This window comes from Berghia stephanieae, chromosome 8 (assembly GCF_034508935.2).
Source record: "Berghia stephanieae isolate SIO BIC M18660-M18661 chromosome 8, UCSD_Bste_1.3, whole genome shotgun sequence".
NCBI lineage: Eukaryota > Metazoa > Mollusca > Gastropoda > Nudibranchia > Aeolidiidae > Berghia > Berghia stephanieae.
This window is the reverse complement of record NC_088367.1, coordinates 1,348,408-1,372,649: the sequence shown is the minus strand read 5'-3', so window position 1 is coordinate 1,372,649 and position 24,242 is coordinate 1,348,408. Positions and strand designations below refer to the sequence as shown.

The 24,242-nt window shown below is 34.4% G+C and overlaps 1 protein-coding gene across 1 annotated transcript; it reads left to right on the top strand.

The window, feature by feature from the left end:
• Positions 1-1,556: 1,556 nt before the first annotated feature.
• LOC144977999 (U1 small nuclear ribonucleoprotein A-like) lies at positions 1,557-21,846 on the top strand. Its single transcript, XM_078923411.1, has 8 exons — positions 1,557-1,703; positions 10,767-10,846; positions 11,152-11,324; positions 12,930-13,057; positions 13,896-13,966; positions 14,955-15,117; positions 20,227-20,401; positions 20,909-21,846. Exons 2-7 carry the CDS (start codon positions 10,783-10,785, stop codon positions 20,384-20,386), a joined length of 759 nt encoding a protein of 252 aa, XP_078779537.1. The 5' UTR covers positions 1,557-1,703; positions 10,767-10,782; the 3' UTR covers positions 20,387-20,401; positions 20,909-21,846.
• Positions 21,847-24,242: the final 2,396 nt, after the last annotated feature.

The window sequence follows — 24,242 nt, the reverse complement described above, 5'->3', positions numbered from 1 at the left end:
TAACTTGATACTTGGGTGGCGGATCGAACGGAAGTAAAACGGTTGGAAAAGGAGAGATGGGCACTAATTTATACTGGTGGTATCGACTGAACACCAACAAAAGCAATCAAGTACTAGTCGATAATCAGTACCTGATTTTACTCTTATTAGCGTTCCATTAGACGGGTCATATCTGAGGATGTGACCAAACACCTGGTTGTGTCCCTCGTACAATCGAAATTGGATTATTGTAATGCGCTGTTATTTGGAATTTCGCAATATAATCTGAGACGCCTTCAGATTGTCCAAAACAGCGCTGCCAGAAAAGTATTTAGTGAGGCGATTCTGCCAGACCTCTGCTTCATGACTTGCATTGACTTCCTGTTGAGAAAATGATTAAATTCAAAGCCTGTGGTTTAGTACATCGTTGTCTTGAAAGTACTGCCCCTTCCTACCTTTCTGAACTAATTGAAAGATATTCAAAACCACGCGCCTTACATTCGGCCAGTGATTCCACCAAACTAGTTGTCCCTCGAATACGGAAAAATGCTGGAATGAGATCCTTTCTAGTTTCGGACCCTCTGTTTGGAACGCCTTACCACAGAGCATTCGAGAAAAAGAATCTTTGTCTATTTTTAAACGTTCGCTTAAAACATATCTGTTTTCGATTTTAATAGATAATATGAGAAGCAAGATAGGTCTTGTTTGTGTTGTGTGTCTGTGTGTGTGTGCGCGCGTGTGTGTGTGTGTGTGCTTGTGTGTGGGTGTGAATGAGTATGTTTCAGCCAAAGTAATTTGTAACTTAAGCGCTTATAGTCTGGTGTCTCGGAGTTATATCGCTATATACGTTTTCAGCATTATTATTATTATTATTATTATTATTATTATTATTATTATTATTATTATTATTATTATTATTATTATTATTATTATTATTATTATTATTATTATTATTATTATTATTCATTATTATTATTATTATTATTATATTATTATTATTATTATTATTATTATTATTATTATTATTATTATTATTATTATTATTATTATTACCTAATTTACCTCAGATTTAAAACTATTTTCCTTTGAGTCACGTTCTTTTATCATCTGGTCATTGTTGTTATGGAAATACTCTCAAACGGAAGCAAAATATTGTCCATTACAACAAAGTTACACCAAGCCCATAATTAACCTGTAGATAACCACGCCTCTCGGACAATCGTCATCATGTAAACAATGGCAATGATGGGTAGGTACAGCAAACTACACAGGTTTTACTATCGATGGTATGCGTTAAGTAAAATACCCACTGTTTTACCGCTTGATCAGTAGAATCAGCACAGAAAACTATGCATCAAGTTAAACGTTTTTGATATGATCGAGAAAACCACTTCAGAGATTCGATCCCCAGTCGAAGTAGACTGATTTTTGTGTGTGTGTGTGTTTTTTTATACCTTGTATTTTTCTTTATTGCTTTGTCTGACAACTTTCATACACACTTGATCAGATCTTTAACTGCGTTTAACCTACCTGTGAATCGCAGTAGCGTGAAGTACTTTACTGACTTACACAGATCCTTGGTAATAAAAGTATTTAGTACTGATACCGACAAACGCCCTTTACAATTGAGTTTCTCCAACTTCAATCGTAGGCTATAAACCGGTAAAATCCCACCAAAACAAAATCTAAACGAATCCGTCTGATTAAGGCGTTCTAGTGCTCAGGTAAAATGCATATTTAAGACAATCAAATTTTGTAAAGCATTTTCTTTTTCTTCCATGAATATATTTTAAAATGAGATAGTTTCGATGTCTTGCCTTGCACTGAGTTCTTAGTGCCCGGGGTTTCTTCCTCCCTTGATTTATTGCCACTCTCTTTCAGATGCGGTCCCTGCCGCAGCCCTGATTTCTGGAATATGATCTGATTGATTAAATTCCCGAAGTTCTACACTATATGTAGTCGGGCTGCCTCTATTCTCATCCTGGGTGAGAATAGAAAAACATTCCCCTCTCACTCTCATCCTGGGTGAGAATAATAGAGGTAGTGGCACCTTCTCGCTATTCTCACCCCTGTATCTTCCAACAGGAAGGGTAGCCTAGCCTAGCCGCCGCCCCTTCTCGCTATTCTCACCCCTGTACTTACCCCCCCACTTCTCAATATTCCCAATAAATGATCATCTCAGTGGTACTGGACGTAAGGAGGGTGAACATACATGCCATGCATTTAAATTAACTAAAATTTCGACTGGATGGCTTGAGATATGGGAATCATGTTGGAAATCTGTGTACAAGCACAGGAGTTAATCTCTCTCTCTCTCTCTCTCTCTCTCTCTCTCTCTCTCTCTCTCTCTTGTTGCGTAGTTGCACACATATGTAATAGCTTATGATCGCATAGTGGTGTTTTTCATAGATGGTAGTATTATCCTTTGCGTTGTGTTGTAGATGTTAATAATGACGAAAGAGTTCAAGGGCCGATGATGATAACTGAATGTACAACATCAGGACATTCAAATAAAAATCTAGATTCCAAGTTTCATTTCTTACAGCTTTATTTATTTGTTGTGATAATTCCGAAATCCAAATCATGATAAATTCCAAATCCAAATCAAATAGCATGGTCATAATTCAATCAGTTTCATAAATTCCAAATCCGTAAAATCAGTCCACATGTAAAGTCAATTTTGCCTAAGTAACCATTTTCAATATACGTGGAATATTTCTAAGTCCGTAAAAGCAAATAAATGATGGTGAGCACAAAAGGTTTAAAGTGTGCAGCTCATGGTCAAGTTGAATCCGAATCATAATAATAATCCCGTTTTCCTCGAAACATCCTCTTTTATCCCTATCAAAATTTTACCCACAGTTCCATTGTTTCCACGCCCCCTTGCAGTTTTGACAGTTCCCTGTCAGTCTACAATCCAACCCCTAAGAGTAAGACCAAATCATAATCAAACCTGAAACGTCAGTTCCTACATATTGATGTTAAACCCCGCCTTTTATGATATAACATTATTTTGATAAATGCCCCTTTCACCTGTTTCAACACCCCTAAACCAATTTAAGAATGATTGATTAAATAGTACTCAACATGATAACCTGTCCAGTAACTTTGACATAAAAACTGCCCAAACCTATCATGCATGGACCAAGTTTAACTGATATGCCTGCATTATGTACTCACTAAACCCATTTGCTGATATATAACTGACAGTTTGCACCAAATGTCTTAGATAACCTTTTGCATAGGCTTACTCTCTTACATACGCCCCTTTCTTAGAATTTAAATTGACTTAAAACAATTTCAATTTAAAAAAAAACAGTAAGAGATTAAATATATATGTAATGTCGAATTAAAATGTAATAAACAAATGTAAGAAATAGTCTATTTAAAAAAAAAAAAGATAAATACTTATACCAGTTAAATATTTAAAAACTTTAAACTTTAAATTCTAAAACACCAAAGTTGATTACAACATTCATATATCGATTATAGGTTTTAAAGTATTAAATTCACAAACATCAAATTTGATTACAACATCTAAATAGATATATATCGATTATAGATTCTTTTTTTTTTTTCTCTCAAATTACAACATCAACAGTAAGGTATCTATCATTTAAAAGTGATTAAAATTTAAATTTACCAACACCAAAATTGATTAAAACATTTATATATTTATCAATTATACTTTTAAGGTATTACAACATCGACAGTAAGATATCAATTAATTAAAAGTTCAAAGAAAAATTATCTTTTCACCTTAAATTCCATCTTCATAGCAATAAAAGTGTTTAATTCTCGTCATCTCCCATCACACATAAATAGTATTGCGTGAAAAAGGATGGTTCAGTTTCCATTTGTGATATACTCACGTTGAATTATTCAATCTCAAATTCAACTCTATACGACATGGGTGATAATCTCAGCTTCCATGTATGTCTACTCATTTACTGACATATCAAAACCAGTACCTTGTATATTCCCTTATATTGTATGATTCCATTTAAACAACATTATTACATTAATTCCTACTTATAATATGTGGTACAAATAATGTATTATAGACATCTAGATCCATATACGAAGGATTACATTTCAATTAGTAATAAAAAAAATATTTAAAAATAAATCATAATAATAGCATTATCATCATTTTAAAATTCAAGTTGAAGTTATTATCATTCATTGTTCATTGTTGATGGTTCAATTTTTAAAGCTTTTTAAGTCATCAGGGTGTAGTTTACAACTACATTGAAGTCAAATTGTTCTTTGTGGTCATCCATCAGAGGTCACATTTCTCAGTAATTCGTTCGTTTTGAGAATGGTCATCCTGTTGGGTTGTTTCTTGGTCTTGTGACGTCGCTGTAATCCATTCATCTTCGGCATCTGGGTCGATTCTCCTCGTTGATATTTGTGGTTGTCTTGTGTATATGTTGAATCTCATTGTAAATGAAATTGTAAAAATTCAAGATTAACTGTGTGCGAGATCTTGAATTTAAATGAAGTTTGACTTATCCAGCAAGTCAAAAGAAAGTTGTGAACTCAGCCATGTGTTGACACAGAGTTCGTGTGTAGTAGTCGACAGAGGTCGTGTGTTGTAATTGTCTGTGTTTGTTGATCGAGTTTTGATGAGGTGGCATGTGAGTACACACCAGGTAGATGATGTAATCTGTAGAGTACCGGTGGGTGACGTGAGTCCAAACACCAGGTAGATGATGTAATCTTGCAGAGTTCCGGTGGGTGATGTGAGTCCACACACCAGGTAAAGGATGTAACAATAACGTAGTCTAGTAGACTATGTAGTAGGGTCGAATAAGGTCAACAATATTTTCGTTATTTGAACGCAGGTTGTTGAATATCATACGATAATGAATCCAAGGAAATCGCTCATGTGGCGTTTTGCGATACTTTTTCCTGCATTGTCTTATATACATATATAGCCTTTATCTTTTACAATGATACTAAGACAGGCTTTATTATAATATTCAATGTTTATAAGTTGTAGATATGGGTGCTGCACACTTGTATATTGACATAAGTTTAAATTTGAATACGCTCACCACTGCATACGAAGGATGTAGTATTGTTCACAATTGGACATCATTTTTGTAAAAACAATCGTATCTTGAACGTTTATGTAATTATTGACATCGTACATCGTTGGGTATTGTTGTCGTAGAAGTAAATACAAGTAATCCAATTGTTCAATAAAGAATGTAAATATAAAATGGTTCATGGAAGAAATCTGTGTTGATACAGATATTATTTTATAAATTCTGTCAAGTTTGTATAAGTTGAAAGGTACGTTGTAATTGAGGTTGCTGTGTAGTTTGTAGTCTGTAGATTGTGTTGATTCTGGACGTATCAATGACGTAGTGGTTGTCGAGATTGTTACTCCATTTCAAGGTATCCGTGGATAGACCAAAGGGATTAAGACATTTCCAGACCTCTGTTGTGGCTGTGTTTGAGTTGCCTCTGTCGTTGTCATCAGCGTTCCCGTTATGACTGATGGTTGCAAGTGTCCTCTTTCGTTATGACTGTATCATGTTTTAGTGCAAACACTACTTCTGCCTTTGATTAACTCGAATTATTCCCCTTAGAAAATCCCTAATTTAATGAAATATGATTTTGTTTATGTTATCGTAGCACTTCCTACCATTTCAACTGATTGCCGAATGATTACACACTTAAGATTTGACAAATGAACATAACTTCTTCAACTCAGTTACAAATTTTATGATATAAATGTTAAATTCAAACCACGCAGTAAATATTGATTACAATTACAACAGCAAATCTATAGGAGAAAAATATGATAATCAAAATATTCACAGAAACGATATACACTCTGGTCAATAAAAATTCAATGTTTCGCGCCTTTGCCCTCGGCTTATAAAAATATTCATATAACTCATTGCGACGTTATCTCGCGCCTCTTAATATAGCATTGATAAATGTGTGCGCTTTAACCACGCGCATCGTATTTATAAAAATTCTCCGCCTTCTGCATCATTTCATAATGTTCAACCATGCGCTTTAATCAAACGCAAAATAAAATATTCCGAACGCCTCATTCCTGCGTCTCGTAATTTAAACCGTGTGCACTTTAATTACCGCGTCTTACATCACTGCGCTTATTTACCCGTCATTTACAGCATTTTACCGTATGGGTTACTTATAATTCGCTGATTCTTAACAAGTTAACCACTTGTGTCACAAATATTATCAGCTCACATGACATGATAATGCATTTTCAATATTTTGTTATTCTTCCGTAATAACATTTTAACTCCCATTACAAGACAATAGTCTTTCATAATAATTAATACTCCGTCATTTTATTTGTTCTCCGACTTTAAACCAAAAGTCCGTTATTCCGTTATTATGAGAATATGTCTCCTTTAAAAATCACGATTAAACGCGTTTCAAAACAAAACTAAACAAAACAACGATTGACTCATATTCCGCATAAATCATTTCAACTTAATTTCCAGTGATAAAATCCAAATGTCTTATGTAATCTATTATAACGCCATGTCTCATTACACAAGTAAATAAGCTCTGTTGTCGATTACTTGGCTGCGTTAACCACACATTTATTACCAAGAATACAAACAGATATAAAACTTTGCTCTTTGCCATGAACCCATGAATCTCAAAGAGTCAATATCAACCTACCAATTCATCCCTATTGACGGGAGAAAAATATAACCAATGATGTTGTAATATAACAACAAATACCATAAGACATTTTTCAATTATCAAAACTTATAATGTACGTGTTTTTATTGCCATCATCTTCTTGAGTCATTTTGACAGAAAATAAAAACGTAACAACATTAAATAATGGACCAACTGTCTATGTAATTCCAACAGTAACATACAAAATTGAAATAAAAATCGACACATCTTTGTTACTGATATTAACAAAACATTGCCATTAACGGTACAAATTAATATTCGAAGATTTATTCCGAAACGCTTGATTGTAAATAAACGCATTTTCATTTATTTTGAAAAATAAAACGCACTAAAATATTCATTTAAATTCTGCAATTTTTATTTTCATCTCTCCCTCTCTTCTTTTTAATTAAATAAAATACGTATAGCATCAATGCATTATTATTATTATTATTATTATTATTATTATTATTATTTATTATTATTATTATTATTATTATTATTATTATTATTATTATTTTGCCGTTCTATAATATATTGTTTTCACTTTTTGAATATAATATATTGCCCTCTATATCTATATTTTTTTAAATTTCCTTTTCTATCTGTGACTCTTAATTTAAATATTATTTAGTATATTTATTTATTTTTTTAAATATCGTCTTTTGTCAGAATTTTAGGAATCATCTATAATTTCAATATTTTTTTTCATATTTCAATACAAAATAATTCCACTGCTTCACCTTCAAAATTGATATTCATTTTCTTCCCAAATAAAACTATTTTCCTATCTGTTCACAATTTTCACTTCAAAATTCGAGTCTCACAAAAACTTTAATAGATGTAACACCGCAACAATATACATTTCTTGTGTTTCCATGGTTCGGAATGATAACATCTTTACATCATGGTATCAGGGCTCCAAATAAAGATATATAAGAATCCTGAGTCACGACACCAAATAAGATACATAATGTGGGGTAGTTGCACACATATGTAATAGCTTATGATCGCATAGTGGTGTTTTTCATAGATGGTAGTATTATCCTTTGCGTTGTGTTGTAGATGTTAATAATGACGAAAGAGTTCAAGGGCCGATGATGATAACTGAATGTACAACATCAGGACATTCAAATAAAATCTAGATTCCAAGTTTCATTTCTTACAGCTTTATTTATTTGTTGTGATAATTCCGAAATCCAAATCATGATAAATTCCAAATCCAAATCAAATAGCATGGTCATAATTCAATCAGTTTCATAAATTCCAAATCCGTAAAATCAGTCCACATGTAAAGTCAATTTTGCCTAAGTAACCATTTTCAATATACGTGGAATATTTCTAAGTCCGTAAAAGCAAATAAATGATGGTGAGCACAAAAGGTTTAAAGTGTGCAGCTCATGGTCAAGTTGAATCCGAATCATAATAATAATCCCGTTTTCCTCGAAACATCCTCTTTTATCCCTATCAAAATTTTACCCACAGTTCCATTGTTTCCACGCCCCCTTGCAGTTTTGACAGTTCCCTGTCAGTCTACAATCCAACCCCTAAGAGTAAGACCAAATCATAATCAAACCTGAAACGTCAGTTCCTACATATTGATGTTAAACCCCGCCTTTTATGATATAACATTATTTTGATAAATGCCCCTTTCACCTGTTTCAACACCCCTAAACCAATTTAAGAATGATTGATTAAATAGTACTCAACATGATAACCTGTCCAGTAACTTTGACATAAAAACTGCCCAAACCTATCATGCATGGACCAAGTTTAACTGATATGCCTGCATTATGTACTCACTAAACCCATTTGCTGATATATAACTGACAGTTTGCACCAAATGTCTTAGATAACCTTTTGCATAGGCTTACTCTCTTACACTCTCTCTCTCTCTCTCTCTCTCTCTCTCTCTCTCTCTCTCTCAACTCTCACTCTCAGAGTAGAAAACAGGAACATTTAAAAAGTGAGTTTGCATAGTCAAAATATAAATAATGAATGCATTGGTTCATTTTTCTTTTTCTCAACTTCTTAGACCTAGACTAAGTTTTACATCAGTGACAGTGACACAAATACCACGCATACTAAATCTATATAGCAGTGATTTTGCATCTCGTTCTACACATCTAACTTGTTTGTGATGGGGTACGATCAGGGTGACGACAATGTTTACAAATACAACCACCACTACCACGTCATCACTCTCCACACCAGAGCTAAGGCCAAGGGCATGATTTGTCGATTTGATTAAAGATTTGGGGAGGCCTTTCGAAAGCGCCTACATCCCCAGTATTAATGTTCTAAGTTCTAGTAGGGGGTTTGGGAAGGGGGAATCTTTCTAAATTATTTTAAAGTCTCCCCCTTCCCAAACCCCCAACTAAAACATTAAAAAAGTTTCTCCCCTCCCAAACCCCCTTAGAACATTAATACTGGGGATGTAGGAGCTTTCGGAAGGCCTCCCAAGATTTGTAGTTACGGATACAGACAGCGTTTTCTGAAAACTACAAAGTTTTACAATATCCAGTAGGCTGGTCTGCTATACTGCCTCCTACTAACCTCTCTTAGTCTTAGAGGCAAGTTTGGGTTTTGCAGTAGAATTGGACCACTTTTATTTTTGTTTTCAATGAGTTTGTGTCAGTGTCAATTAAAAAAATTGATGGCAAGTGTTGGATATCATTTTAAAAGTTTGAATATAAGTTTATTTTCATATATAGGTAATAATGTAGCGATATGGCTAGGAATGGGGTTCTTGAATCTAATATATAGACCTGTAAATTCTCAGTCAATTAACTGAAATCAGTCAATTTGTCAAATTCAAATATTTAAAAAAGGAAAGAAAGAAAGAAATAAATAAAAAAAGAAAGAATTCACAAATCGTTGTCGAATGACCGTAAAATAATTAGGAGTGTTCCACAGCGCTACGCATAGCTCATGGGGACCGTTTATATTAACGATGTATATATTGCCAAGACAAAGCGACGCTTTTTATAAAAGGCGTGTCTGAACACTTCCCTGGGTATTTTCACACATCCTTCGTTAAATTATTTTTTCACTTTCCAATCCGTCGTGATCCCAACTGTAGCCAATTTTAACTGAGCCACCGAGCGATAAATTTCACTGTTTCATCTAGCCAAAATTGACCACATTTACCCTTCGAGTCTCAAAACTATGATAAAGTAAATTGCGAATGCCGCAAGTCCGTTATGTAGACATCTTCAAATCAAAAGGTAGGATAGATTGCTACAAGCACATTTCGATTGCCTCACGTTGTAAACAAACTGGTTGACCGTTTCTTCACTGATTGAGTACCTGATCATAAGGAACAATGGTAAGTAGCCTAATTAATTCCCGTGCCAATCAGGACGTTTTCTGGCATTGTTTTGCTCAAGCCCAAGCGAGCTTGCTGTTTTGTGGCGATTTACCTTCATTTCGATTCTTTGAATTTTTCCGCTACGCCTGCCGAAGTTTCTTCTTGATAATTCACTTCTACTTAATAATTCAGTGTATTGGCCTGAAGTCATATTTATTTAAGTTTTTTTTCTCTGTCATTTACTGATTGAAAATCAAGTTTGCTCATTGCTACATTATTCTAATGTTCTCACAATGGCTGAGCTGTTCGTGGATCGCAATTCAGACTTGTCGAGCATCGATAAAGATGTGAGTCCCGTGAGGAATAAATTCAATTGGTCATGGCTAGAAGTTAAAGATGATAATGGTGATTATTTTTCTATGTTAAAAAAATTCCAGAGGCAGGAATATGACTTTGATGAAGTCATCTTTACCTATATGAATGACATGCTTATTTAGCATTCCTTCTACATCAAATTATGGCAGTCATACTTCCAGTAAGAAATAACACCCACTATTTTGATATATTGTATTTATCACTCTCCTCTCCAATGATGCCCTTATTTAAAAAAAAAAAATAATTGAATCTTCAGTTTGTCGAAGAGTTTCAGTCAATTTTTATAGAGCTCATTTACAGGTCTAAATATAATATGATCATAATTTAAAAAAATATTGTACTCTAAATTGAAGAAGTGGATGCTTTGACTTTGACAATAAATAATGTATTTAAAAAAAAAACAAATTTTTGCTCTGTGCAGGACAAGACATTACAACATGTCTACAGCTCCAAATCACACAATCTACATCAACAATCTCAATGAAAAGATCAAGAAAGATGGTGAGTGCCGCAGGTCTTTATTTTATTTATCTTTAAAGAAAAAGATTAATTGTATTTATTTAAAATATTGATCGTTAAAATTAAATCATGCCTTTCATCTCATATTTATCATCGGAAAGATTCATTTAGAATTGCAGACTATTTTCTGTTTTTATTCTATTGCAACTAAAAGGAATAAAATTGTATTTTGCTTCATTTTTTCTAGAGGGACTTGTGAACTCCATATGTCTGATTAACTTGACATTCCAAATTTTTATCTTTAAAGTAAAATGTCTTATACATACTTCTTGTTTTTAATTTTTCAGAGCTGAAAAAGTCTTTGTATGCCATCTTCTCACAGTTTGGCCAGATTTTGGACATTGTTGCTCTGAAAACTCTGAAAATGAGAGGACAGGCCTTTGTCATCTTCAAAGAGGTCAACAGTTCTGCCAATGCCCTGCGATCCATGCAGGGATTCCCCTTTTATGATAAACCCATGGTAACGTTTTTGACTTCCTTACTACTGTACTCAAGATTATATATACTATGTCTCTCCCTCTGAATGAATGCATCTCTCTCTGTCTCTCTGAATGAATACATCTCTCTCTCTCTCTCTCTCTCTCTCTCTCTCTCTCTCTCTTTCTCTCTCTCTCTCTCTCTCTCTCTCTCTCTCTCTCTTTCTCTCTCTCTCTCTCTTTCCCTCCTTCTCTCTCCCTTTCTTTTCCTCTGCCATCCGACTCTGTTTTTTTTTGGGTTTTGTTTTTTCATTTAGATTTTCATGTACTGTCTTAACGGATGAGGTATGGAAGCCCTTGAAGTCGAGTTTGCCATCTTTCTATATTCTGTTTCACCATTTCACTTTTATTCTACCCCTGTCATTGACTGATACTTTTTTGTTTTGCCCTGGCCCTTGCTTTAGGTGCAGAAAGTAATCAATTATTATTACTGGGTGGGGATCCTGACCTCCCATAGTGGGCAGGGAGGTACACGCTGTCTTCTATCCCTCCATACCCGTTTCCCAATTGTTTCCTGTCATTGTCTTGGAATGAGATTACTTAGTTTTGTCTTGATCCTTGCCGGAGCTCCTTGGCTGGGAGGGAAACAGTCGAATGTATAGTTATAGTTTTGGGAGATGATATTTTTTTCCTTGTAAATCATCTCTCTGTTATACATTGTATTATGTTTAGTTTACATATTATATTATATAATTGGTAAACATTTGAGTGTATTCCTCTTAGTTGGGACCTGTGCTTGTGTCTGGATGAGACTTTTAGGTGATCTCAAACTAAGTACATTGGTGGTATGCTCTTGGAATCTACATCTGATCCCTATTTGTTCTCAGTTTCCCTATGTCTTACTTTTTCTTGGGTGCTTTAATTGTAATTCTATAACTCTTTACTGTCCCATTTTCTTCCTTTTTACTGGCGCTGATATAACCTAAATGTGTTGCAAGCGCCGTAAAACCCTTAAAAACAAAAACAATAATCAATTATTATTTAGAATGCAGATATTTTTTCCTTGTCATAGATTTTTTTTCCATTTATCATAACTTATGTTGGTTTAAAGTTACGAGAATCCGAGATTATCAAAGTTTTTATAGTGTTAAATGGTCGATAACAATTGCGTGCTACCTTTTGGATAGGATAGGCTAGATCTAACAAACCCAACTACCCAATCTTTGATGAGGGGGGGGGGGTTCAGAAAATAAATCTCAACTTCACCTGAATTGATCTCGGTCCTTTCGAGGGAGAATTAATCTTCCAGTTTAGCTATTGGGAGTACTTGGCAGAGATTCTGTGTCTGTGCATTATCTTTATTAAACTTAAAGACATGAATTTAAGATTTAAATTTTGACTTTCCTTACCCCTTTACTAGCACTGAAATGACCTTAAGGTGTTGTCGTTGACTATAAGTACCAAGTTGTTGGCAGTGACTAATTCTATCTAAGTTCAAAGTGGAAATTTAGTAGATTCTGGTACCCAGTGGGGGGAAGAAAGACAATGTATTGTGGAGTATACCAGGCATTGAATCCTTGGAAATGCTTTATGCAAATATTTGTATTAAATTGTAACTTGAATGGATTATTAATTTTTCTTTCTTTCAGAGAATACAATTTTCTAAAAAAGATTCTGATGTCATCGCCAAGATGAAGGGAACTTATGTAGAACATCCCAAACGTAGTAGGGATAAGCATCATGATGACGAGGGTGGCAAGAAGAAGAAGAAAGCCAAGTAAGTTTATGAAATCATTATACAAATGTCTAATAACAATAGATTGGAAATTCCCATTAATCCTTCTACCGCATTGGGGTCAACCGGAAATAACAACTGGTTCCCAGTACTTGCCTAGCAAGTTTGAATGACGTAGCTAAGATATAGCGTCACTCGGGTTTGATCGTGTCATTTTATACGTCAATAACTAGCGTCATACTCAACCCAAAAAGCTTAAATAAACTGTTTGCTGATTGGATGAAACTAATAATATCAACCAATCAAATTCAGCTTTTATTTCATAAAGAACACAATGGAATTTTTACTGAATAAAGGTCGGGTCTGTGTTACGTTTTTACAACTGACACGCGTGTGACTCGGAAAAGGTGTGTTACATTAAAACCACTGCCGCGGTATTGAGGTCGGAATGGTGTGTTACGTTTTACAACGGTCGATCGGGGGTTAAATCTCAACCCAGACTCATTCCGTCTTACATTGAAATAATGTGTCATGTGGAGGATGGTCTTTTTCTAGAAACGTCCCAACCTTCTGAAACAGATTCCTAAAGAATTACGACATTCTTCATCTGAAGAAATTTTTGAAATGCATCTGAAGACTCCTGCATCATTAGATACAATAATATATAATTATAAGCTGCTGAAATACAAATGTTTATCAGTCAGGGTTCAAAGTTGATACCTGATAATGTAGAGCCAACCCTCTGATTATAGTTCAATTGGTGATCAATGATAAGACTTAGGCTATGATATCCTAAGGGGGAAAACAATTCTGTGTATTTTCATTTTTGTTGTTGAACATCATTCTACTTGTTTCACATCCTCATTTTTATTTTGAACAGGGCCCAGAATGCTGTAGATTCCCACCCACCACAGCGTGAAACACACATACCCCCTCCACAGATAAATAGACGTAAGTAATGGAATCTATGTTTATGTGTCGTGTGTTAGTGTGTTTTTCAGGTTACATTCCATTCAATGGGAATACATAGCTGCCCCTGTTCCGTAAAATACGGATTTGGTCCTTATTTGGCTTGGTTTAAAATCCGTATTTTGTAATTTTTGTTTTTGCAGTAATCATGGCATGTAAGCCTAATGAATTATTATTATTATTATTGTTATCATTATTATTGTTCTTGTTTTTGTTATTATTATTCGGGTTGTCCAGCGAGGTCGAATTTTCCTTGGTCGACTTATTTCAAAAAAAATTTGTATTTGTGAAACTTGATTGGGAGGAGTTGAATCACTCCAGCATTTTCTTCATTCCTATGTCTCTATCATAAATGATTCTCAACAAACAGCATGTTTTTCACTAAAACCATTCATAATGTATTGGAGGTTTGCATAAAAATATGCATATTGATTAGTATCAAATATGCTTTTAGTTTATCTCATATTATACGTTCACTATTTGTTACAAATATTATATTAATTAAAAATATTAAATCAAAATCTATGATTGTAATCAGAAAATGAAATGGTTATAAAAATTAAACATTAAAATGATTATTTCCCTTTGTTAATTTATTAATTTCAATCTCTTAAAAAAAAATTTTTTTTACATTTTCATGCAGGCTTTTAAAACGGTTTAGTTCAAGAGAAATAAGTATATTCCATTTTTTTGGTGTGTTTATCTTGTCAAAGTATGAAGGTAGAAATTCTCCAATGTTTAGAGGTTCAACTTACTACAACTTCTATTACTATTTTAAAACCATTATATTGCATCAAAGAAAAACATTTGCAATCGCCTACATTTTAGCCGATCTCCCTAATCTTTATCCCAAAACTCCCTCTCAAGTGATGTACCAGGCTGACAGACAGTTATGAATTTCTTAACATCCCAATTTTCAATTCCATTCACGTTTTTTCTTCTTCTTTTTTTCTTCTATTTCCTCCAACAGCCCCTCCTCAAATCAATGTCCCAGCAGTATCAGCTCCTGTAGCTCCAGCACCGGCGGCTCCTGCCGTCACAGCTATGCCAGAACAACCACCCAACCAGATTCTTTTTATCACCAACCTTCCAGAGGAGACCACAGAGATGATGTTGTCTATGTTATTCAACCAGTAAGTTTTTTGTTTTTTTTAGTTTACTTGACAATGGTGTTTTGGGTGTCTTTGTCTTTATTCTTGTGATACAAAAGCTGTAAAGCCAAGCAAATTCTCCTCACTCCTAGACATGGGTTTCCGGCTTTTTGAAATGGCGGGTGGTTGGATGGGAGCATCACCCTTGAATCATATACCTATGATGTTTGCATGGGTGTACGATCCAATAGTGATGTCGTTTCTTCTTCTCTTTACTAGCCTATCCTGCTTCTTTGTTTTGTGATTGTTTTTTTGACAGGGAATATTTATTTTTTTCTGTAAATCTTCTGCCTGTTTGTTCTTGGTTATTTATAATTTAGCTTATGATATCTTTAGGTTATGATTTTGATTTACATTTGTACTATTTTTGTTAGATTGCTTGTTTTTTTTGTTTCAGCGGTCTTTCATATAACCTCAATTGTGTTGGAAGAGACCTAAAGCAACAAACCAACAAACAAAAACTTTTTGAAATGAATTTATTTTCTGCATTTAGATCACCAACATGATACCATAAGTTTCAGGCTTTTTGAATTCGTTCAAAATGGATTTCAGGCTTTTTTGGCCTGACCTACTTGCACCTATGTCTAGATATAAGCTTTAAGGTGTTTCAAATGATAAAAGTAGTATTTCCTAGACAGGAATGGCAGGTTGAACTTGTTTTCTTCTTTGTTGAATGGTCTTGTGATCTTACTCACTCCTTTGGATCAGTAGGTTCAGTAGGTGCTCTCTATGCGGTTGCAAAGTTGAGCCTTTGGAAAAGGGTCTTTACTATTTTCTCTAACCATACTTAGGTGTAAAATGAGGACATGGCCACTAGGAGTGTTGTCATTTTCCCCCTTGTTGGCTTAGGTCCTCTTGTAAAGCGCTTTGAGCACATTAAGTGTATATATTACACAGTATTCCCTGTCCTTTGTTTCTTTCGCACCCCTCCTCCCGGTTAAAGCTAGTTGCCTGTGATGACATGTCTAGAGCCAATCCTCTGAATAAAACATGAGGATGAATGATAGGACTGAGGCTACTGCTTTATTTATGTATTTATGTTACCAACTATTTATATTGGGACTATTTCTCCCTCCACCCAAACTTTTTAACAGCAGTTAACAGCATATGTTTCAGAGCGGATAAGCTGTGCCCATTAACAGTGTATTATCATTGGTTATTATTTGTATTATTAACAGTACCTTATGGTGTTACATTGTGATTCTTGATTTTTACCAGATACATGGGGCAAAAATTGAACTTAGTTTTGAAATTTAAGATGATTATTTCAATTTATTTTGGCATTATTTTAAAATCTGAGGGTTTTTTCTTTTTTTTTCTTTTGGAAATGTTTTCGGTCACTTCAACCCGATTTCTAAACTTCTTTGCATATCCACCCATCAATGCTGACAATATAAGGATTACAAAATTGCTTGAAAAATCATGGCCATATGACTTTGAGCATTCAATGCTAATTTGGGAAACTAGGCGCATTTTAAAATCAGTGAAAAATGTAAGCCGTTTTTGTTTTAAAAAGATAGTTCCATCCCTGCATTTGCCTTGATGAATGATATTGGAAATAGCCTGTGATGATATTTCAGAGCCAATCCTCTGATTTTCCTTTGAAGATTAATGATAGGGCTGAGGCTATGTATGGATTTATGGAGGGTCTTTTAAATATAATTACTTATTATTCCTCATTCTCTTAACTCTTTTCTGCATGGAGAAGATTATGTTTTATGGAAATAGCCCATGATGATAATACAGAGCCAATCCTCTGATTTTCCTTTGAAGATTAATGATAGGGCTGAGGCTATGTATGGATTTATGGAGGGTCTTTTAAATATAATTACTTATTATTCCTCATTCTCTTAACTCTTTTCTGCATGGAGAAGATTATGTTTTATGAAAATAGCCCATGATGATAATACAGAGCCAATCCTCTGATTTTCCTATGAAGATTAATGATAGGGCTGAGGCTATACGAGATCTATATTTTATTTTTATTTTAATTCATTTTTATTTATTTATTTATTTTTTCGGTCTCCCTTTTTCCTTTTAGTATTTCTTGCATGGCGTACGTAGGTTATGTGCAATGAAAATAGCCAGTGATGATAATATTGAACCATTCCCTCTGATTACGTTATGATTAATAATAGAACTGAGGCTATGTAAGATTTGTGATTTTATTTTTTCCCCCGCACCATTTTTGTGTCACATTCTATAAATCTCTGGTTGTTTCTTTATTTTTACTGGAGGGCATTTCTTGTCATGAATATCATTAGGGATGATATAATAGAACCAATCCCCTGACTTGGCTTTTGTAGATAAATGATAGGGCTTAGGATGTATGGGATTAAATATTATTGGAGGTTTTGTTTTCAGTCTGCTTCGTTCCATTTTTTAGTCTTTCTTGATTTTAATTTATTGTGATTTGTAAGAAAAATAGCCAGTGATGATAATACTGAACCATTCCCTATGATTGTCTTATGATTAATATTGAAACTGAGGCTTTGATGTTAAGATCTGATTTTGTTTGGATTTTTTTTTTGTTGTGTGTGGTGGGGGGGGGGGGGGGGGGGGTCTTTTTTATGTCTCACATTCTATTATTCGGTATTATTAATAGCAAGTTGGTTGTTTGTCATAAATCAGCCAGTGATGATAATACAGAGCCAATCCTCTGATTTTACTATGGAGATAAATGATAGGGCTGAGGCTGTTGTGACATTTGACAGGGTTTTGACCATAGCTTTCAGAGATTAATGGCCGTTTAATGACTTATATTCAATTATTATTGGTTATTCTAAGTTGAAGATGTCATAATGTATTTGATATTGACAACAGCCAGTGATGATAATACAGAGCCAATCCTCTGATTTTCTTATGGAGATAACTGATCAGGCTGAGGCTGTTACATGTTTTGACCTCAGCATTCAATTTACTTTAATGATTGATGACTGAAAGTGATTTATATTCAATTGGTCATTAAGTTATTTTAAACTGAAGACAATGTCATACAGTGGTTACAACAGTCAGTGATGATAATACAGAGCCAATCCTCTGATATTCCTATGGAGATAAATGATAGGGCTGAGGCTGTTTTGATATTTGACAGGGATTTAAACAAAAAATAATTTAGTTTAATGATTAATGGGTGGCATGGTGGTTTATATTCAATTGTTATTGGCTTTTCTAAACTAGAGATGACATCGTAAAGTAGCTTTTCTTCACTGAAGATAATGATGTCAATAGGTAGTTAATACTGACAACAGCCAGTGATGATAATACAGAGCCAATCCTCTGATTTTACTGTGGAGATAAATGATAGGGCTGAGGCTGTTGTGATATTTGACATGGTTTCTGCACTGACTGGCGTTCTCATTTTGTGTAGTGATAATTTTGATCGTAAAGGTGGCTACCATTCATGAAACCTGCCTACTTTTATGATTTCCATTGTAATTATAGAAAATTGCTCTTTCCAGGGTTACAAAATTGTTGACATGGAAGTAATGGATTGTTTTTTTTTTTACTTTTTGAATTATATTTTTTTTCCAAGTTGATAGGGAGAAGTGACTGATTAGTAATCTGAAACATAGTTGTTTTTTTTGGCAATGAAATAGCTTTGACATAAGGTGTAGGTTTACTCAGAAATCTGCAAATTTTTTTAAATGGTTGAACTGCTGGCACCCATGTAGTTGCCGTGCCTCATATTGTTTTTGTGTAGAAACATCTTTGAGTAGTTTACAAGTTTGCTTTCAGTGTATAGTCAATCTCAAAAATCAGTATTGTCATCCAAAGCTTATACTTTGTTTTTAAGTGCAATGCATCATTGGATGCAGATTTGGCACCGGTGAAAGCGTTTATTATAATCATTATCCAGAGGAAAAGGAGTTCAGAAAAATGAAAATAGAAATAATATATACTGTTTGGTGAAATGGTTTTGGATTTTCCCCTAATTTGTGACTGGTTTTGACATAGTATACATTGGAATTGGATTGGGTTTGACATAGACAGATGTGTTTTGTAATTGGATTGGATATCCTTTTTTAACTCACTCAACCCTTACACAGACTATATCCGTAGTTTACCCGGGTTACTTACTTTTACACCAACCCTATTTATTACATTTTTCTGAGACAAATTATAGGCGTAGTATCAAAGCTAATGTTTTTAGTTTTTTGCGTGTTAATGATAGTTGAATAAAATACATTTTTCTCAATTTTGAAAATTAGCAAAAATCTCTAGGATTGAGTGAGTTAAATCTTGTTTCACATCCTAATGAGTTAATACTGACAACAGCCAATGATGATAATACAGAGCCAATCCTCTGATTTTACTGTGGAGATAAATGATAGGGCTGAGGCTGTTGTCAAGTTGGACAGTTTGACTACAACTTAATTAAAATTTTTGGCTGACTGTTAAATGTTGGCCATAAAAAAATGGTTATATATTTCTCAACAACAGGGGGTCCCAATAAAACGCTTCTTACATAAATGGACCCGTATCCATTTTACGTCTCTCTATGAGTTAAAAAGAAAATAACCTTTGAGGTGTTGAGTTTGTACATTATGGAAATAACCGTTGTGATGTTTAGAATATGTATGTCTGTGTTGGGAGACCTCTAAATCTGTGAGGGAGACTTCCATTTGTGTCATCTCATTTATCTCCCTGTACCTTCACTGTGCTTAGGTACTTTTGCCAAGTGGGTTGGGAGATGATATGGTGATTTTTGAGATACAAATGTCATTTATAGAAGATAGATTAGCTTTTTTTTTTTTTTTTTTCTTTTTTTTTCTTGTTTATATGTGTGTGTGGTGGTTTTTCTAGGATCCGTGGAAATCCACAATGTTAGAGTCAAAGCAGGAATTTCCTTCTTTTTACAAAAATCCACCCTTCAACCCCTCCCCAATCAATGTATTGGTGGTGAGAGAGAGTTGATGTGTAGTGGAACATACCTGTGCTTTTTTCCACTCTTCAGAACTTATCTAGAGTATCAATGATAATTTATCTCAATTGCTCTAAAAGCGGAGTAATCTTTCAAAGCGTTCCTCATTTTTCCACTTTTTGTCACCATCAGCATTGTTTATTAATATTGAAATTGATTTGTTTCAGATTCCCCGGTTTCAAGGAAGTCCGATTGGTACCAGGTCGTCACGACATCGCCTTTGTAGAGTTTGAGACAGATGTCCAGGCTGGTGCTGCTAAGGATGCCCTCCAGAGCTTCAAGATTACCCCAACCAATGCCATGAAGATTACATTTGCCAAGAAATAAAGTATGGATGCTATGGTTAGTTTGTACATTACAGAAACTTTTTTTTGTTTAAGAGAATTTTGAAATATCTAGTTGAAGTTGTGAACAGTTCTAAGATTATTTTTTGAGAGACGTGTGATACAAAGGTGAATTTTGAAGTGTTAGGAACTAACGTGTCCCTGGTGGTAATAACTTTCATGTCAGCTTGTGAGTAAAGATGTAGAATATGTGGATTATCAAGTTAATGCACAGGACAACAGATATATAATTAATTCATCAATTTTGGGACACCTTTTTACTTTTTGTTTTACTTGTTAAATTATTTGTTTTTTTTTTCATTCACCCGTTTTCTTGTGCATGGAACCCAGGAACAATAACAATATTTAGATTTTTGGATTATTATCTGTTAAACCATCTTTTTTTGGTTTGCAAATTTACAGTTGAGTCCAATGAAACTAATCATTATGGGAAATGTTCACTATCCTATTTCAAAGTGTTAATGCTAATATTTAATAGAATTTTTGTCTCTGTTCTTTATTTCAGAATGTTGCGGTATGTACCTACAGTTTGCTACAAAGTATGACCGTAGTTTTCAACTGCCTGCCACATGCTGTGGTCAGCATTGCACCATTTGTCTATTGGCACCATGCAGCAATCAGGGAGGCATTTTTATCAGATAGAAAATGTATTGGTTCAAATAACTTGGGTCCGGAAGTCTTTAGCGTTAAAGAGGCATTTATACCTAAAAGATTCACCATTCCAATTTGAAATGCCAGATTTTTGTGATTGATTCTTGCCATCAAAACTACTAAGCATTAATGTTGAAAAATGGGCAACAAAACATCTGGAGTTTTGTGTGTCTATGAGCCAGTCGTACCAACCATTCTAGGATAGGATGTATCTTGATAATATCACCTTGCTGAGAGTGAAACGATTACATAATAAACCTCACCATTTAATACTAGACAATACAATAAATTATATAGCTGTTCAATCCAAAATCAAAATGTGCTCAAAGGCGCTTTACATAAAATGAAGACTTATAATAGACATATCATTGATTAAGTTTATTTGGTACAAATAAAAGAGATAAAATAAACATTTGCATTGTTTGTCTTTCAAATATTTCAAAAGTAATAGTTTAGCATTTACAGCAGGAAGTTTTATTAAAATATTTTTTCAGAAAAATTTGTTTTTGAATTAAAATTTTCAAAAGTGTTCGGAGATGAAATTTGGTGAATTATTCAATTAGTTAGGGTTGATTTGTTAAAAAGATGGATAATATAAAATAAATCTTACAGTTTTACCTCGTCCGAAACGAAGCGCGTATGCCATCATGTATAGTTTCCACCACCACGTCACCCTGATTGTTGTACAAATAGACGCTAGCTGGCCGTACGGCATTGCACTCCTGTGGCTATCTCTGTAAATAGTACGATTATGTTCCCGTTTTTCTTTTGTAATAAAAGTTATTGATTTTACAAGTTTAGTTTTATTCAATTTGTTTGATTGTTTGTTTCGTGTACTTAAACAGACCTCTGCCTACTATTACGAAAAATTCTTTAAATTCCTAAATTTGGGCTCCAATTTCAGACCTTTGTGAACATCTGTACGTCACTAAAACTTAATGAAAATGAAAGTTGATGCCAGACTACATAATATTAAGGATTTTTAGTGTTGTTTAATCTTTGGTTTACGAGGATAAACTGTTGATTTCCAAAGTTCACTAATAGGGGCTACAATCTTTAATCTCCTAAACATTACGAATTTTTAAATTTTCAAGTAGGTAGGTCTGCTTTAACTTTAACTGTTTTCCCTCCGTGTGGCTGTCAATTCTTGTCCTGGATTTTCCCTGCCATGGTTAATATCTATCAATCTATATTGAGCTCCTGACTGTCCATTGTTGGCAGGGAGGTACGTACTGTGTCTTCTATCCCCCTATATGTTTTCCAACATGCTTTCTGTCTTTGTCTTGGAATGAGATTAATTGGCTTTGTCCTGGCCCTGGCTGAGAGGGGAAACAGTCTAATGTATAGTTCCATGTTTTGGGAGATAATTTTTGTCTTGTAAATTATCTCTCTGTTACGCACTGTATTGTTTTGTTTATGTATGATTTGTAAACATTTAAGTGTATCCCTCTTTTGTTTGGGACCTGTGCTTGTGTCTGGAAGAGACTTAGGTAATCTGAAATAGTGTGCTCTTGGAATCTACATCTGTTCTCTATTTGAACCAGTTCCCCTATGTCTTACCTTTTCTTGGGTGCTTTAATTGTAATTCTAGAACCTTTTTACTATCCCATTTCCTTCCTTTCTAATGGCGCTGATATGACCTTAATGTGTTGCAAGCGCTGTAAAACCCTGAAAAACAAAGATGATTTCCCTTTGATGACCTGGGAGTTCACTCTTTCCCCTGAATGCGGTCTTTTGTCTTCCCATAGTGGGCAAGGCAGGGAGGCACTTACTCTGTCTTCTATCCCTCTATATCTGTTTTCCAATTTACGTACTGTCTTTGTCTTGGAATGGAATCAGTTGGTTTTGTCCGACCCTTGGCTGGGAGGGAAACAGTCAAATGTGTAATTATAGTTTGAGGACATGATTGTTTTTTCCCCTTGTACATCGTATATCATTTCTCTGCTACGTATTAAAAATGAGTATATACATAGACAGTTTTATTAAACTACCATTAACATAATGTAAAAACTATAAACATTAGCCTATAATTTGTCTCAGAATTATGTAATAAATAGGCATGGGGTAAAAGTAACCCCGGGTATACTATGGATATATTTTATATAGTCCGTGTTAGGGTTGAGTGTGTTCACTCTTGCTATTATGTAATTCGGGAACAGAAAAGACTCGCAATTTATTTTCAATAGTCTGATGTCACGCCCGCCCAGCAACGAGCAGCTTGGCGCATAGGTGAGTCCTGCCTTGGAATAGGACTTTACTCACATTATCTCACCGTACTCAGGTGTAAAATGAGTACCCGGCCGTTAACAGCATTGTCTCTGTCCAATTATTGAAATATCGCCTAGCAGGCGTCATGTCCCGTCCTAAAGGTTAAGTGTTGCTGTTGGCCAGAGACCCATTGTAAAGCGCTTTGAGCACGTTTAGTGGATATTGCGCTCAATTTGGTTCTGAACAAAGAAAATCGGTACTTTTTATTCTTCATGTTGGCTAGAACTTTTTCACATGTCATGTGATCAGAATGTATAAAAGTCAAAACATGATCTCAGATTTATATTGTTTATCTCCTCTGGATACACTTTTATGCTCGTTTGGATAAGTATTTCATAAGGGCGTCCTAGAACCAGTTACTAAGCTACTTACTATGCGTCATTACGAGGGAAGTGCATGGATGAAAGTTCGCCGGCATATGCCGGAAATTCCGGTTTTTTAGTAAATGTAATAATTGCCTTCTGGCATTTTGACTCTTCTGCTGGCTTTATTATTATTGCACCACCGGAATGTTAATTTTTAATACTAGGAAATACCGCTGTGTAGACTATTTAGTATTCTTTCAAATGTGACAATTGAACACATGTGTCACTTTTCTTTCATACATTTGATCTGTTTACACATCAGCTGATGGTTATTAAACACTGGTTTTCACTATGACCTTTCACACCATTTTTGAAGATTTGCATTGAATTATGCATATAAGCTTATTTTATACTTCAAATGGTCTCAGATATCATTTAAGCTTCAAATTCTTGTCAAATAGAACTTGTCAAGTGACAATAAAATAGAACCAACATCTTTGACAATGAAGCCCTCAATCAAGGACTGTATTGCCAATAAACGTAAACATAAATGGGTTATTTCCCTTTATAATACAACTGAAAGTACTTTATTTTGATTGTTTACATTTATAAACA